Source organism: Gigantopelta aegis, chromosome 8 (genome assembly GCF_016097555.1).
Source record: "Gigantopelta aegis isolate Gae_Host chromosome 8, Gae_host_genome, whole genome shotgun sequence".
NCBI classification, from domain to species: Eukaryota; Metazoa; Mollusca; class Gastropoda; order Neomphalida; family Peltospiridae; genus Gigantopelta; species Gigantopelta aegis.
In genome coordinates, this window is record NC_054706.1 from 9,332,965 (window position 1) to 9,351,968 (window position 19,004).

General features: G+C 36.5%; 1 protein-coding gene across 1 annotated transcript in view; it reads left to right on the top strand.

Annotated features, from left to right (window-relative positions):
• Window positions 1-19,004, top strand: part of LOC121378446 — a 50,844-nt gene that overhangs the window by 5,946 nt on the left and 25,894 nt on the right. Inside the window, exons 2-4 of the mRNA XM_041506619.1 lie at window positions 7,905-7,987; window positions 10,563-10,713; window positions 17,066-17,217. Of these exons, the coding sequence (XP_041362553.1) occupies window positions 7,921-7,987; window positions 10,563-10,713; window positions 17,066-17,217 (370 nt within the window). The 5' untranslated portion in view covers window positions 7,905-7,920. The remainder of the gene's footprint in view (window positions 1-7,904; window positions 7,988-10,562; window positions 10,714-17,065; window positions 17,218-19,004) is intronic.

Sequence of the window (19,004 nt, forward strand, 5' to 3'; positions counted from 1 at the left end):
GAAGCCGAAAGTAGTCGACATTTGCCGAATGAGAAAAAAAGGCAGAGTTACTTCCCTTCTGTTATTTTGACAAAAGAGGATCGATTTTTTTTATACTTACAAAAATGTCATTTAAAAGGAGAAACTGTCTCCCGCACAGGTGAAAGGAGATTTGATCAAATACCGGGAGACTCCCGCGGAATCCGGGAGGGTTGACAGGTCTGGCATATACATGTGGTTATTAGCCTTGAATCTTATAAACTTGTATAATATACTATTGTTGATTTATGATTTCTTCTTTAACATTTATCTTGCTTTAATTAGAACCAATGAGCACTTTGTTTATGGAAAATTCATAATTTATTGGTGCTGGCCTCCGAGGCCCAAGCCAGCTGGTTAATGGTATAAAATTTAAAAGCTGGATATGGGTTAACATTTAAAAGAAATTGTGTAAGCTGTCCAGTTGATGTGTAGTTTTCTGTATTTGTATATTGCATTAGAGTAATTTGCAATCATATACATGTATAATATTGGTAGAAAAGAAGTTTAAATGTTTAAATTGTTGTTAATTTAAGTTGAGAATAAATCTCAACCATTTCCACAAATTCTTTGTTTTTTTATATGTTTACATTTGATGTAACTAAGAAAGCTGAGACTGTGATAATTAAAGTTTATAAATTAAAGTATCTAGTTCATTTTTGTCTAGCCATTATGAAGTAAAAAAGAGAGATATAGTTATTACTCTTCCAGTGGCAGTGACACTTCTTGTTCAGCGTAAACTATAAAATTTGAGCAGGTTGGGGGTTTGAACCCACAACCCCCCCACCCCCACCCTTCCCCGCAAACATGTCTGCTACGACATTGCTGCTGATGTTGAGGAGACACATGTTGTGGTTTAATACCTTTGGCTTGAGAGTCAAATAATACAGACTATTGACATTGCTGGAATGTTTGGGTTGTTTTTGTGGGTTTTTATTATATATATATATATATATATATATATATATATATATATATATATATATATATATATATATAATATATATATATATATATATATAAATACTAGTTTTTATTTATTTATTTTAAAGTTCAGCTGATTACTTTAAAAATTTCCCACTTTTGATTTGGGATATTCCAGTTCTAGATCTTATTATTTGACTGGAAATAGAAAGTGCATGTAAAAATTGATTTCTATAGATTTCATGCATTTATTGTTGGGGTTTTTTTTAAAGCCAATAACAATTTAAAATATTTTTTAATAAAGCAGTTGAGTATGTTGTTGCTGAACAACTTCTGGTAATGGTTTTGTCATTCAGATTTGGAATCTGTTAATGTATTTCAGCTCATCTGCTTGAGTAGCTAACTACTCAGGTGGTTGTGAAAATCGACTTGGTACTTATTTCCAGCTACAATTCAAATCACTCTGGATATGAAATGTAGTTGAATTAATGTGAGAGGAACCTCCTCAAGACCACACCAGCTAGTCTTACAGAATGCAGCTAGATGGGTTTTTTTTGTTATGTACTTCCAACATATGGGGCACAATACTTCACAGCTTTAGATATTTTAGTCGCTGGATTACTGGTTAAAATGAAAAATTATACAATAGGCCCTGTGCATTTCAGGCAATCTTCCACTGAGGTATACAAACCTTCTCATATAAATTTGACAAGCACCTGGATTGAAGTTAGGCTGGGATTTACTTTTTCAACATTCTAAATAATATGTCCAATCATAAAATAAGCAGTATTTTATTTTTGATTATTTTTATGCATGTATTATACTTTGTCTACAAGGGCTGTGTTACATCTACACAAAGTATTCAAATAATGTGGGTTAGTCTCTGGCCTATGACATCATTAACTTTTATAATTGCTTCATGACATACTAGCATTAATTTATTTCCAAAAGAAAACCATATTGAAAAAACAATTTGCATTCATGTATGTGCATGTGTTTTTGTATATGTATGGCTCTGTTTAATGCACCTTGATTATCAGTATTTTTTTCTTTATATTATAGTTTAGATGTTTAGTTTTTGCAAAATGTTTGGATGTGAACCAGCAATTGCTGTGACCTCTATAGCAAAGTGAAGACATGATTTAAGCCATGTTATTTGTCTACATGTGAACCTAAAAATTAACACGGTTTGACCCTGTTTAGATTGAGGAGTTAAAGTAACCTGGGTTAATTTTACAAGTTAGCTCTGCATTTTTCACATTGTAGACACTTAACCTGAGTTAAAAAGCCGCATGTAGATGGACATATAGACTTTCTGGAACAGAAGATAATAGTGAAAACAACTTAACCTTTAAGCCTCCCCTCTTATCTGTTCCTTAATTTTTTTGATTGATCTGGTACTGAACTAGGAACCCTTAATGCCTGTTGGCATCAGGCCTACTTACCTTTAACATGATTTCATATAATACATATGCACAGTACTTTTTGTATATGTGCATTTCCGCTTGTAGGAAAAAACCCGATCAATGAGCAGGTTTTTCCACTTGCAAATGTTTTGCTTGGTGATGTCATAATTTGGAATGTTTGCTGATGGCTTAATTGAGAAGGTAATTGTTTAGATCTGCTGTACAGGTACTATTGTATGGAAACATGGACTAATATTGGAAAGAGAGTCATGTAGCTTACAACAGAAGATATATCAATAAACATGCTTATGAATAAGAATTTTTGACTAATCTAGTCAAATCAAAACAAAGTAATCGAGCTAAAAATTGTAACTTTTTTTTCTGCTATTGTTTTTCATATATCATTCAATAATATCAGGATTACAGATTATCTTCCACTGATTTACCCACAAGAGTTAGAAATAAAATAAATATCTGAAGGTATTAAATCAGTTTCTTACCTCATTCAAAGCAACACAGATCTCCAAAATAAGCTGTGTGACAAAAGGGATGACATAAATTTTCCAAAGGTTAATTTCCCTTTATGATGAGCAATATACCTTCTGCTCCAGCTTCTAAGATACTTTAGGGCATGCAGTTTTCGAACAATGCCATATTCTGGCACAGAAGTTGTTCCATCACGGTTCTAATTTCCAGGGACTCCAAGGGCATTTTTGAGGCTGCATCATTGACCAAAATTATGTCTGATGCTAAACCATATTTTGAACTTGGGTATACCTTTTCATCTCTTTGGTGAAACTCTTGCACAATTAGTTTTTATCAGTGTACATGAAGTGACCGACTTACCAGCTGTGGTGGAAGTACTTGTGATGGGTGCCACTAGTGGGGCAGGATATGCTTAACTTTCGTGAACCCCTGGGCATCGTTTTACAAAGTGAAAACGGGGCCCTGATATCATCACTGTTACGACTGATTCATGAATGCATGTCATTTCAGCTATACATATTCTAATGAATATTCAGTCCGGTGCTAGTTTTGATTTAGTAAGCTAGTCTGGGAGTGGCAGTCCTCTGTGACTGCATGAGGGAGGTAATCTCCATCTCCAGGAAAGGATCTCAAGAGTCGCTGTGCTATAGAGAATCATGGAAGTGACCACTATTTTGTCAAATGCCCATCTGACTGCATTGTGCAGAGATATGGTCTTGATCACGGATAGTGGTTTTATCATTCAGATTTGCTGCAGAGAATCCTCTACTTGTAATGTTCATTATAGGGATCATAGAAATTAAATTATAATTACCAACACATGCAATAAAATTTCTGGGCAAAGGATCTTTGAGGGTCTTGGTTGTAAGTACATGATATAAATAAGTAATATGTATTGGAAATGCAGATATGGAAATGTTAATTTCTGTGTGTGAAATTGCATCAATGGAAAGTGAGTTTTAAGACCAGTGACAAAAACGAGACACCGGAAGAGAATATTTTTGCATACTAATATTTCACAATTGACACCTCAAACATGGTATTTTGCAAGAAATAAATTCATGATAGCACCAGCAGAGAAAAGAAACAAAACAAATCTTCCTCATATATGTGCATCAATTATACTATAGTCCACACAGTAACAAAGAGCCACTGTATACAGAAGGTAGTCCAACATCGTGGAACATCGACTGCATATACATTGTATATACCAGTAGGCCAAGCGTACTTCCAAAATGTTCAACGATATGATGCAAAACATGAATAGATCTCATTACTAATTATCTTAGATCAGTTGGGATCATGCAGCTATGGAAGTATGCTGCTAAGTGTTTACTGTGATTCTCCTCATGTCATTCAAAATATATATTAAATTCAATGCTTGGCAGTCCTCATTTCTAAAAGTTAACCGTTAACCCCTAGGAATTACGAGACTAGGTTTTTCATTTGTCAGGAAAACTAGGTGGTTAAAATTCATTCTTGTACATGAATGATGATACAGTGAGTTTCACCAACCTTCAGTAATCTTTTCTCTATCAAAGGGAATGATTTTTGTGGGGAATTAAATTCAAAATCATATTATTATTATTGGACCTCACTGTTTATGGGGAGCTATCACTGTGATTCTCCTCATGTCATTCAAAATATATATTAAATTCAATGCTTGGCAGTCCTCATTTCTAAAAGTTAACCGTTAACCCCTAGGAATTACGATACCAGGTTTTTCATTTGTCAGGAAAACTAGGTGGTTAAAATTCATTCTTGTACATGAATGATGATACAGTGAGTTTCACCAGCCTTCAGTAATCTTTTCTATCAAAGGGAATGATTTTTGTGGGGAATTAAATTCAAAATCATATTATTATTGGACCTCACTGTTTATGGGGAGCTATCATTTGCTCCCTATCACTCCCCTGAGACTAGTTCAGAGGGAATAATTTTTCTCTCCTTAACATGTCAATTTATTTGGTAGCAATATGGTGATATCTTAAATGGCACATCATTATCTACGTTAGAAAAGCAATCAATCACTCCGTTGGTAGGCCACATTGGGCTATTTCTTGTTCCAGCCAGTGCACCACAACTGGTATGTACTACCCTGTCTGTGGGATGATGCATATAAAAGATCCCTTGCTGCTAATCGAAAAGAGTAGCCCATGAAGTGGAGACGGCACATTTCCTCTCTCAATAATATCTGTGGTCCTTGACTATGTCTGACACCATATAACTGTACATAAAAAATGTGTTGAGTGCATCGTTAAATAAAACATTTCCTTCCAATCAGTCACTCCCACAATTTGTTTTGATGTCTGTATAATTTTGTGAATTTCATAGAATTTTTTCCATAAACATATTTCTCATTACAGTATTAAACTGAAGGCAGTGTCATTTTAATTTTTGTAGTGAAGCAAAGCATGAAATCGGTTATGAGCCAGAGAACTGCTGCTCAATTTCTAGCATTTTTTCTTTCAGATTGAAATATCAGAAGCAGAGATTTTTCCCATTGTCCGAAATGAAATTCAAGCCTTCGGGAAGGCTTCCAAGTTAACTGAAATGTGGGACTAGTTCAAACTCACAATATTAAAGCACCCTTCAGGAAACATTTTGTTTAGTATCATGTCACGATTCACTACATGTGTTTCAGAGATCGCTACACAATTTTAAAACATTTTCAATTGACTAGAAATATCACTAATCAAGATGTTTAAGATTTAACTGATAAAACCTTTTAATAATATTAATTTTAAAAAGAAAAGATAGTAGTTGGATATTAAGAAGAAGAAAATGCTATAATGTTTTTTGATTTATTGAAACTGTCCTTTAAGCATGTTTAAAAGGGCCACATGAACACTGTCTGAGAGGGTAGCCCACTCGCTGTTCCAGTGGTATGGAATTGCTCTTGCAATTAATGGATGACGGAATGGCTCACTTGCAGGCATCTTGCTACTGGTCTCATGGATATGCTATCATTCAGACATGGCAGGGCTCAACCACAATCCAGAGTTCTCAGTTTATATTTTGGTGGCATAGTTATCTGAAGACAGATTGCAAAGAAATTTATACCCTCCCAACCCTAATCAAACATGAAACGTGTTAACATAAAAACAAAAATTAGTTTCACATGCACCATGAAGTTTTCAGGTAGGTGCTCTGCTTAGTAAGAAAAAAAGCTTCATAAAGTCAAACAATCTTGGAATTTTTATGCATTTGCCATACGCTTTCTACTGACAACCATACAAGCTGTGATTGAAAGGCTCATGTCTAAAATGCTTTATTCAAGTCTGTAACCTATTTTTCATTACCTATCACCGCCGTGGTATGTACTACCCTGTCTGTGGTATGGTGCATATAAAAACCCTTGCTGCTAATTGAAAAGAGTAGCCCGTAAAGTGGCGACAGTGGGTTTCCTCTCTCAATATATGTTTGGTCCTTAACCGTATGTCTGACGCCATACAACTTAGTTTTATTACAGTATAAAACAGCCTGGGTTTAAACTAGTTTTATTGCTGCAAAAACTAGGTCATCCATGTATTTAAGTACATAATATCGAGTAAAACGGGACATGTTTAATTCACTTAAATATGCAAATATGAATATTGGCAGATCTAGATGCAGTGAATGAATGACTGAATGTGTAACCATATTCCAACACAAAAAAGATATCTACCATAGAGTGTCAAACAGGTATACGTATGTATGTGATGGTCAAAATCAATATAAAAATTGTAAAATTACTAATAAAAATAATGTAGATAGATATTAAAGTCATACTTATGAAAGACTCATTGATGCACATTAAAATTGAATAAATATTTGTTTTAAAAGACAAAAATAAATGCTGTGGTCAGATCATGAAAGCAGTGTATGGTAAACAAACTAAAATTGCATTGAATTATCAAGACAAAATGAAAAACATATTTGAAAGTGGCCATCTGTGAAAGATCCAACACAACATACTAAAGTAGACAAAAATAAACACTGGTCAGATCATGAAAACAGTGATTCAAACTGGTAAGCAAACCAATATTGTATGGAATAATCAACACAAAACAAAATACATATTTCAAAACATCACAAATGCTTATATAATTTGTTTTAAAATGTTTAAGAGATACTGAACATGTGCTGCACGTTCGCGACTCAAGGAAACCTATGGGAATGTCATCGGCCCTGCACCACAATGAGCAACAGCACATGCAGGAGAGATTAGATGAAGTTCCATCAAGTCTTGTTTTAGATTTTAGAAAAAAGTCCTCTCATGATGTACAAAATTTGATCATGTTACTTTAATTTTAACATAAAACAGTATGGTTAACTAAATAAATATCTAAAAACAGTGAAGCCACTCTGATCCGGACACCTGTGGGACCAAGTAACAAATCTGGTTATAAGGGGTGTCCGGTTTAGAGAGGTTCTGTTCTGTACTGAGCATTCAAGACTTTTTGTCCAAGGTCAGGTCAGGTCAGGTCATAGGGTTTTACATGCACATTCAGAACAGGCTGTTGTAGCGCATGCCTGTCCTGGGCGCAGCTGGCTCCTCCATCCAGGACAGGGTTTGTCCAAGGTCATATAGCTCTTTATATAATGCAACCAACCAAAGAATTTTTTTTGTGCAGCTAACAACTCAAGTTGGCCTTCAATTAATTTGTTTTAAAATAAAAAAGTATTACCTGTTTTGTTTTACGAAAAAAAAGGTTTAAAATTCATTCTGCAAACTCAGAGTCGGATCTAGGGGTTAGGGGCCTGGGGCCCCCCAGAATTTTGTGATGGTTATAATTTTATTATATATTAATTTTCATTTTTTATGATCCCCCTCCAAACCTCCCCCAAAGTTCCCTTGGCATTCCACCTCATATCACTGGGTCCCCCTAAATGGATTTTTTTGATCCGCTACTGAAACCTGTAGGAATGGTATGGGGAGGGGATAGGGGGCACAATTTTTAGTGGAGAGGTGCACAGTCTTTAGTTGGCAGGGTGGGGTGTGGTGGTAGCACATACCAGATTTTAATTTTAATTTATTTAGAGTGGGCAAACACATTTTTATGTAACTTTTTTTTATGTTATTTCCAGCATGTTGAGCTAGAAGATGAATGATGGGAATCCAACACAGTTGAATTTTAACATCCCAAAAATCAAGAAAAAAGTTTCAAAAGGTGAGTTATTTTTAACTCTTGATTATTTTATAATAATTAATTGGAAGAAACGGAACACCATGTTCAGTGAGAACTGAGTTACGGAGTAGGCTGACTCCTCTTCTAACCTGCTACCAGAAATTATAAACACCATGTTCAGTGCGAACTGAGTTACGGAGTAGGCTGACTCCTCTTCTAACCTGCTACCAGAAATTATAAACACCATGTTCAGTGCGAACTGAGTTACAGAGTAGGCTGACTCCTCTTCTAACCTGCTACCAGAAATTATAAACAACATTTATACAGTGAAACCGGGCACCCTCGGAGCCAAGTAAAAAGTCTGGGTTTTTTAGAGGTATCTGGTTTAGAGAGGTTCTCTTATGTACAGATATTTGAAAAAGGACCATAAAAAATGTCCGGTTTTGAGGGAATTCCAGTTTACAGAGGGTCCTGTTTTGAAGGAATTCCGGTTTACAGAGGGTCCAATTTTGAGGGAATTCCGGTTTACAGAGGGTCCAATTTTGAGGGAATTCCGGTTTACAGAGGGTCCGGTTTTGAGGGAATTCCAGTTTACAGAGGGTCCGGTTTTGAGAGGTTTCACTGTAGTAGTAGTCATAAAAGTATAGTCATAATAATAGCTGTATATACATGGTATTGTGGTCTATTAGAGTGCACCTTGCCGACCAATACCTCTAACTAAAGCACTCGAGGTTTCTGTTCTATTAAATTTTCCTCACCCTTAGTCCATTTCAGTCCAGTCTCTACCCATCGACCAGTCCAGCTTGGGTATCCCTAACAAGCCAAACTCCTGGCATAGCTCTCTGGGTCATTGAAACACACAAACCCCCTCACAATGCCAAAGAATGGATTATGAAGGGGACTTTTGGTAGTAATGGTAGCGTTGATATAAAGTGCCAGTTTGTTAACTTTAATATTTCTTACATGTAGGGGGATGGGATGTAGTTCAGGGGTAAAGCATCGCCTGATGCGCGGTTGGTCTAGGATCAATCTCCGTTGGTGGCCACATTGGGCAATTTCTTGTTCCAGCCAGATACCATAACTGGTATATCCAAGTCCGTGGTATGTACTATATAAAGGATCCTTTGTGCTTAATGAAAATTTTTAACCAGTTTCATCTCTTTAAGACTATATATCAAAATTACCAAATGTTTGACATCCAGTGATTAATAAATCAGTGTGCTCTAGTTGTGTCATTAAACAAAACGTTTTCCTATTATAGGTATCTCACTGACTACATTTTTATTCACCAAATACCTCTTACATACATATATTTATAAACATTAAATATATATATAGGCCTATATATAAAATTTACTTCATTGTGATTAGATGGCATTAAAAAAGTGACTATTATATATGATAATGTCGAAAATGATTTTATTATGGAAAATGGGTCATGATAAAAATATATTATTTCTGTTCTTTATAACTGTAAGAATTGGTTTTAAAACAAAATTTGTCACACCTTTAATCAAAAGGTGGTGGCAGTAATTTCAACTTTTGCAGAGCTGTTACATTGTGGCACCAGTGTTCAGGTTTCTACTTTAGGTTCTAGCCCAGTGGTAAAGCGCTTGCTTGATGCGCAGTCGGTTTGGGATCAATCCCCATCGGTGGGCCCATTGGGCTATTTTTCGCTTCATCCAGTGCACCGCGACTGGTACATCAAAGGTCGTGGTATGGTGCTATCTTGCCTGTGGGATGGTGCATATAAAAGATCTCTTGCTGCTAATTGAAAAAGAGTAGCCCATGAAGTGGCGACAGCGAGTTTCCTTTCTCAAAGTCTGTGTGGTCCTTAACCATATGTCTAATGCCATATAACCGTAAATAAAATGTGTTGAGTGTTTCGTTAAATAAAACATTTCCTTCTTGTTTAGGTCAATTTCTCACAAACTTTAAGTCCTAGATCAGTGAAATGTGGATTGTAGTTACGTTTATGAATATTCATCTCAATGGATGTTTAAAAATATACTGTTTCAAAACAATAAGTGAACGTGTGGTATTTGAAACCACATATAATTCACTACTGGAGTAGTTATGTCTGTATAAAATACACAAATGTAATGTGGGATAAATTTCAATAATTAAGTATTGCTTAACAGTTAACTTTCTAATATTGTGGATGAGGGTTTTTCACTGCAGTTAATATTTGCACTGGCATATAGACATGATTTTATAGGGGTGTATGTGTCAGCAACATTGTCTATGAGTCTTGTTATGTGGCGACAAGAAAATACATAAATATATATTAGTGTGGTGGAGAAAACAAAAAAGAGGTGTGATTGGTGTGGGGCCATTACCCTCATGACCCCCCCCCCCCCCCCCCCAATCTGGCTTTGCCAGTGAATATTTGTTGTTACTATTTATGTTTTTCATTATTTCTTTCCATCAGTATATTAAAAATATTGTTAAAATGAAAACAAACCAAAAAATCCCAAAATTAATTTTTGAGAACTTGGTTAAATTACAGTATTTATCAAGCTTTAACAAGCACGTGATTTTTTTTTATATATACAATCAATATCACCAAAGTTAAAAGGGTTTTTGGTATATTTAAAAAAAAAAATTCTTTTGCCAGACAACTTGAGAAGCGTAGACCTCACTAGTCGGGATGCTACTGACATTCTACAGACCATCGACCAGCGCTGCCTTGACCACTCGTACAAAGGTCAATGGCAGGTCACCTCTGTACAGATCGTGGACAACCCGGAACTGGAGAGTACCTACAGGTGAGTGAGTGAATTAGTGGAGTCCTCATTTAAATACAGGTGAGAATGTGAATTAGTGGAGTCCTCATTTAAATACAGGTGAGAATGTGAATTAGTGGAGTCCTCATTTAAATACAGGTGAGAATGTGAATTAGTGGAGTCCTCATTTAAAGCCATTGTCTTTAGTTACTACAGGTGAGAGAGTAAATTAGTGGAGTCCTCATTTAAAGCAAGTGACTAGTTACTACAGGTGAGAGAGTGAATTAGTGGAGTCCTCATTTAAAGCAAGTGACTAGTTACTACAGGTGAGAGAGTGAATTAGTGGAGTCCTCAATTAAAGCCATTGTCTTTAGTTACTACAGGTGAGAGAGTAAATTAGTGGAGTCCACATTTAAAGCAAGTGACTAGTTACTACAGGTGAGAGAGTGAATTAGTGGAGTCCTCATTTAAATACAGGTGAGAATGAATTAGTGGAGTCCTCATTTAAATACAGGTGAGAATGTGAATTAGTGGAGTCCTCATTTAAATACAGGTGAGAATGTGAATTAGTGGAGTCCTCATTTAAAGCCATTGTCTTTAGTTACTACAGGTGAGAGAGTAAATTAGTGGAGTCCTCATTTAAAGCAAGTGACTAGTTACTACAGGTGAGAGAGTGAATTAGTGGAGTCCTCAATTAAAGCCATTGTCTTTAGTTACTACAGGTGAGAGAGTAAGTTAGTGGAGTCCACATTTAAAGCAAGTGACTAGTTACTACAGGTGAGAGAGTGAATTAGTGGAGTCCTCATTTAAATACAGGTGAGAATGAATTAGTGGAGTCCTCATTTAAATACAGGTGAGAATGTGAATTAGTGGAGTCCTCATTTAAATACAGGTGAGAATGTGAATTAGTGGAGTCCTCATTTAAAGCCATTGTCTTTAGTTACTACAGGTGAGAGAGTAAATTAGTGGAGTCCTCATTTAAAGCAAGTGACTAGTTACTACAGGTGAGAGAGTGAATTAGTGGAGTCCTCATTTAAAGCAAGTGACTAGTTACTACAGGTGAGAGAGTGAATTAGAGGAGTCCTCAATTAAAGCCATTGTCTTTAGTTACTACAGGTGAGAGAGTAAATTAGTGGAGTCCACATTTAAAGCCATTGTCTCTAGTTACTACAGGTGAGAGAGTAAATTAGTGGAGTCCTCATTTAAAGCCATTGTCTAGTTACTACAGGAGAGACAGAGTAGGCCTGGATTGAAAATGTGCTAACCTGAGACCTTTTTACCATGTATTTCATTATTCTACCCTCAAATTTAGTTGTGATGTATGTAAAAATGCATAGTGATTTGTTTGCAACCCTATATAGCTGTTTGGTAGTAAAGCTAATGTAAATAAATGTTATCGAGATTCGGGCATTTTCGTTTAATTTGTGAAAAAATCCAGCCTGCCCCACTACTGTCATGTCCCTTTACAATTGATTTGTGTGAACATTGGTGTCCAAGCTGTGTTGCTGAGCACTTGTATGTAGCAGTTAATGAACAGTGATTGATTACCTTGTAGGTGGTGTCATAATCTTCTCCGTTAGTTGACAGCTGTACAACAGGTGGGGACTTGATTTAGTGCATCTATCCCGCAGTCGCTGTATTCATGTACATTGGCAAGATATGATAACCAGATATATTTCTATATTTTCAGTCACTGACCAAAAAGATAGGTCACGTGACATAAACCCGACTCAAACTTGAGTATTTTAGACTAGATTTTGGTTTAAACAATATTTATTTGACAAAAACATTGGGATTGGTCAGCAGGCTTAGCCTATATTAAGACCTCTCTACATTTTACATGTGGATACATGTTTAGATACCACAGACTTACATAGTAGGTTTGAACAAAGAGAAAGAAAAGGAGAAAGGGTAGAGAGAATGATGTGGATATAGTGAGTAGAAAACTGCAGAACGTTTACATTGGATTGGGGAATTTCTAGCCTAAAATTAGTGTAAAAAGACTAGATTTTCAATAAACACACTCTTTAAATCATTTGTTTAAGTACAGTAAATACAATGTAGTTTTGTGATAACAATACAAAACTTGAACAGTACAAATTTATTTATGAATTAGAGTTTAGAGAGAGAGAGAGAGTAGTTTTACATGCCCCCATACTACTATGGTTTCGGCCATGTACATCCCGGGTCCGGTCTCTGGATAGCCAGTGGTCTGACCTGGGACAGGATACTAATGGGCAATTTGGAGTAGAGTTTAGAAATGCTTTTTTTGAATGTGACAAAATGTAGCTAGTGTTTTAAAAGGAATGATATCATGTATCTTGTATGATGTTATATGTCAAAAGTCTTGCTAGGTTGATGATGAACTTTAAAAAACAAACATTTGGAACTTCGTTGTAGTATAGAAGTACCATCAATAAAGTGAAAGTAGCATAGCCACCGCAAAACGAAAAAAGGAATCCCTCCAAATTATTATGTATCTATTTCAAAAGTGTAGCACCCATTACACACAGTAGGCATGTGCGTAATGCAAAAACAAAATCCAGCAGGGTTACACATATATAATTCACGTAACTGAACAATTGGTTACCTAGGTAAAAACCATGTGAACTGACTTCAGGTTACCTCAGATTTCAAAATATTGTCCCCTGTAAAGAGACACATAATATTATTTTACTAAATAATATTTATACTGCATTATTAGATAATATTAAAATATGTTGTGTGACAACCCTAGGGCCATTCAAATATTACATAACGCTGTGGGGGGGTTATGTCCAAATGTTATCATTATGCAATGTTACAGGGCTGGGTGGGTGTCCTGAATAGTGTTACATAACACACTTTTTAATTTTAATTTTTTAAAAATATATAAATACTTAAAACAGCGACAGTTATAGCTATAGTTCTTCCCACAGGGAACGCCTTTTTTTCCTACTATGGAATTTACTATATGTTATTTATTTCTGAGCCGTTTGTTTTCAAAACTGCACACAAAGATAGTTTGTGGGCTTTTTTTGTTATTACCAAAACACTTTTACTCTTTTTTTTGTCAAACCAAGCTAAAATTATTTACAAAATCAAATCAAATCAGTTTATTCATAAATATATAAACAGCACATTAAATTCAGTAGCGTAGGAAGGTGCTAAAAAGGGGGGGGGGGGGCACACGTATATAAATATATACATGTATAAACCATTACTGCTGCTACTGGAGTACCCCTCCTTGCCCCTCACTTCCGACGCCTGTGAAATTATAATACACCTATATAGCATGACTTGTTTGGATATGTGTTTGTGTGTGTGTGTCTCCAAGCATTACTTTTTACTTTATTTTTTTATGTGGGGTGTATGGTCTGACTTTACGTAGCATTATGGGGGAGGGAGGGTGTCTAATTTTGACCAAAAAAAGCCATACATAATATACAAACGGCCCCTTAGGCTGTATCCATTTTCCATTTTCCTTATTGGATTTGTGATTTTCAATTATTAAAGTATAAATACCACTAGAGAACATTAACTTATTAATTATTGGTTATTGGATGTCAAACATTTGGTAATTTCGACATATAGTCTTACTGAGGAAACCCGCTACATTTTTCCATTAGTAGCAAGTGATCATTGATATGCATCACCCACAAACATGATAACACATACCACGGTCTTTGATATACCGGTCGTGGTGCACTGGCTGAAACGATAAATATATTACTCAAAAGAATTTAAGGGTCAAAAATGTATAACCAAATAAGTTTCAGAGTGTATTAGATTGATGATGTAAACTACACCAAAAATTTAATTTATTGTTCCATATTTACAAAAAACCACAAATAAACGTCACTGTATACAAGAAAGTCACATGACATGCTGTCAAAGTTGAAGGTTGTCAAACATGGATTTTACACATTAGAACATTCATTTAATAGTGTGTGAATCCTCCCCTGGCGCAAATACACTCGACACATCGTTGCCTCATGCTGTTGATCAGACGTCTGAAGAACTCTTGGGGAATGGCCTGCCACTCTGCCATAAGAAGTTGACCCAGATCATGAAGGTTGGCCGGAGGGGCATGGTTATCCCGAACTCTCCTGCCTAATTCGTCCCAGGCGTGCTCTATTGGGGCCAAGTCATGTGAATATGCTGGCCAATCCATCCTGGCAATACCTTGTTGTCTGAGAAAGTCCGTTACCACCCTGGCGCGGTGGGGTCTGGCATTGTCATCCTGCAGAACTGCCCCGCCGCCAATCTGCTGAAGGCCTGGGAGAACCAACGGCCGGATAATCTCATTCAGATAGCGGATTCCATTCAGATTGCCATCCACCACATAGAGGGGGGTCCTGTGGTGGATAGAGATGCCGCCCCACACCATGACACTGCCACCACCGAACCGGTGACGTTGTCTAACGTTAACGTCAGCGAAGCGCCCCCCAGGACGTCTGTAGACACGAACCCGACCGTCGTTGAACTGGAGACTAAACCTGGACTCATCAGTGAACATCACTCGACCCCACTGAACACGTTGCCACCGCAGATGAAGTGTGCACCAGTGACGTCTGGCCGTTCTGTGACGTGGTAGGAGTGGTGGTCAAACAGCCTGGCGATGGCAGCGTAGATTATTGGCTCTCAGACGATTGCGTATGGTTTGATCAGACACTCGAGTTCCAGTCGCCGTCCGCAGATTGTCACGTAATCGGCGTGCAGTGGTTGTACGTTGACGTAGAGCCATATTGGTGATGTAGCGGTCCTCTCTATTTGTAGTGCTTCGGGGTCTACCCAAACGTGGACGATTTCGAACAGAATTCGTTGATTGGTACCGTTGCCACAGTCGGCCAACGACACTCTGACTGACACCAAGTCTCAGAGCAACATTTCTTTGCGTATTGCCATCCTGAAGCCAAGCAATAGCCCTTCCTCGATCTTCGATAGTCAGTTGACGTCGTACCATTGTCAAATTTGGAGTGTGCACCGTACACGAACGCGAGCTCCAATTATACAGAAATTCAGCATTGGGAACATGGAATACACATGCAAAGCGTGCAAATGAAGCGCTTTGTGAAAAAGCAAGTTATGGGCACTTAGCAGACCTTTCACTTTCGCCCTAATTTACGTGCAAATGTAAGCATGTTTTCGCCATTAGAACTAGTCGACAGTGTCAATGACAGTGGATTTTAATTCATTTATGGGTTGCTTAGACCCACTTTCGTCAAAATGGAACAATACCATGTGTGACATTATGGTCTAGCTAATATAATTGACATTCAGAAAATAATGTCGAAAATATCGTCTGACCCTTAAATTCTTTTGAGTAGTATATAGATCAATGAGCCCATCGATGGGGATCGATACAGACCGACCCAGATTAAGCAAGCACTTTAAATACAACTGGTTTAACATATCCATAATTAAAAAAAAGAAAAAAGAAGATTTATGTGTATATATAGTACTTTGTATTCTTGGACTAATGTAGCCTAATCACTGTTAACTTGCCAAAAGAAGAGAAAGGAATGTTGGACTTCTTCCCCACATCCGAAATTAAAATTTCCACCTCTTTGTCTGGGGTTCGGACGTTTGTATAGTGTCCATTCTGGCAAGTCAGCTGCTGTACCGAGATGACGTTTAGAGGGAATTTCCTTGATGTCACCGAGAAATACCCCATCTTTTCTATCTCCACTTAATGAGAGTTCCCATTTTTGTTTACGACAAATATTGTAAATCAAGGAAGGAAATGTTTTATTTTATGATGCACTAAACACATTTTATTTATGGTTATATGGTTAAGGACCACACAGATTTTGAGAGAGGAAACCCGCTGTCCCCACTTCATGGGCTACTATTTTCGATTAGCAGCAAGGGATCTTTTATATGCACCATCCCACAGACAGGATAGTACATATCACGGCCTTTGTTACACCAGTTGTGAAGCACTGGCTGGAACGAAAAATAGCCCAATGGTTCCACCGACGGGGATCGATCCTAGACCGACTGCTCATCAAGCGAACACTTTACCACTGGGCTATATCCCGCCCGTATCGTAAATCATGACACACTAAGAGAACTTTACAATACCTTCAAAAATCTGTTGTATCTTAAATCTATGACATTTTGATGTTAGTTGGGCCATTGGGCTATCTCTTGTTCTAGCCATTGCACCACAACTGGTATATCAAAGGCCATGGTGTGTGCTATCCTGTCTGAGATAGTGCATATAAAAGATTCCTTGCTTCTAATGGAAACATGTAACATGTTTCCTCAGTAAGACTATATGTCAAAATTACCAAATGTTTGATATCCAATAACCGATGATTAATAAATCAATGTGCTCTAGTGGTTGTGTTAAACAAGACAAACTTTTTCATTAGTGCTAATTAAAATTGTTTATTTGATATATTTTTAGAAAAAAACGTTTGGAGCTGAAAGAAGATGGCCGTCACAACCGAGAATTGAGTGAGCAGTTCTGTTTCCTTTCTTTCCGGTCTGACCACCAGGTGGCGAACAGAGTTGTTAAGCAGGGGTTGAAGACTCGGCTTTTGAACATCAGCCCACTTGGTAAGATAATAATCTCTTCCTTTTTTTTCTTTTTTCCCCCCATTTTTTACTTGTTAGAATCCTGTTGAAGATGGTTACTGCCAGATCCCACTGGCTTTGAAAAAGTTGGAGATTAAAAAATTAGAGGTGGTCTTTCATCATGGCATCTTCCTGCCAAAATTATTTATTTTAAGTTTTGTTTTGTAAGCATTATACATGCAGGGATGCAGAAATGGAAACTATTTCACTGGCCCGCCAGACCAAAACCAACTAAAATATACTAGCCCGCCAGAATTTCTACTAGTCTGCCTGCCTATAGAACAATATTGTTTAACAATATTATAATAATTATTACAAAATTCTAGTGACATCCTGCAAGTATTTAACAGAACAATCTATTCAAAACACACTAGCAACATATTTTCAACGTAATCAAGCCATTTCTAAGAATGTCCCGCTTGTGCAGTTCGGAACTCCGAAGTCGTCTATTGTCAATGCGGTACATGTATTGATGTGTATTTTGTCATCATTCTGAGCAGTTTTTGTGAATAGTTTAAAATTCCGACAAAAAATAAAATAAAATAATAATAAATGAAAATAAATAATAAATTGCAATTAGAAAAAGACAGTTTGCCAGTCGGACTGGTAGTTGTACTTTTTAACTCGTCCATCAGATTTTGAACTCGCATTTGGCGAGCAGGTGAGTACTTTCTGTACCCCTGTACATGTACCCATAAAAAATTACAACTAAATAATTTAATTTACTAATAAGTTGTACTAGTAGAAAAAATATTTTATTGAAAAATATTTAGTGGATGACTGATGGATTTGGGGTAGTTGAGGCACACACTCTATAGCATATACCAGGCATGTTTTGCACACTTCATGCAACTGACATGTCTGCTGGACCAGTATCAACCAACATTTACTATAATCCGAACCAAATTGTTAACAACTACGATAAATTACTCTCCTACCTTTAATTACCTTTATATGTTCTCTATTTTTTGTCGAAACATAAATCATGAAAAAAAAACATTTTACAGTGACACTGATTTCACATACGAGACTGTAACGATGTCACCGATATCGACTTTGCTGAGATTGCATAGGGCAAAAGACATGCCATCTGCCATTTTGCTTTTTTTATGGAATACTCTTCAAGAGGGGTGGAAGCTTCATAAGTATGTAACATAATTAATCTGACATTATGATGAGTGCGTTGTACCTTAGCACATATCATGACGTTAGATTACTTCATATCGACCCGCCCGTTGCATGTATTTTTTTCATGATTTGTGTCTGGACAAAATTTGGGGTAAATCTAATGGCAATTAAAGGTAGGAGAGTATTTATCGTAGTTGTTAACGAAATAGGGTATTATAAGTAGGAAGGAAAAACTTTTTATTCTTACAAATCTTTTTCCCCCCATTTTCAAGCTAATACGGTATTTGCTGAATAATATTCCTGATTATGTTTTCAAAACTGTTTCTTTGTGTTACAATGCATACTCTTAAGCAGAATGATTATTAATTTTCTAGACTAAAATAGTCAAAATTTCGTTCAACCACAATCTGTAATTTAAACATGACCCAAGTCCAGTTACTATACTGCAATATTATTAACTGTGATGACACTAAAAGAACATTATAATTTGTTCATTGTAAAACCCCAAAAAGTATTTAATATCAAATCTGACAACGGCAGGGCTTGAAATAAGGAACTAAAATATGACCCTTTTTTAAATAGCAGGGCAAGTAGAAGTAGGCTATTTCTACGAATATTGGTTTGTGAAAAGTTAGGATCTC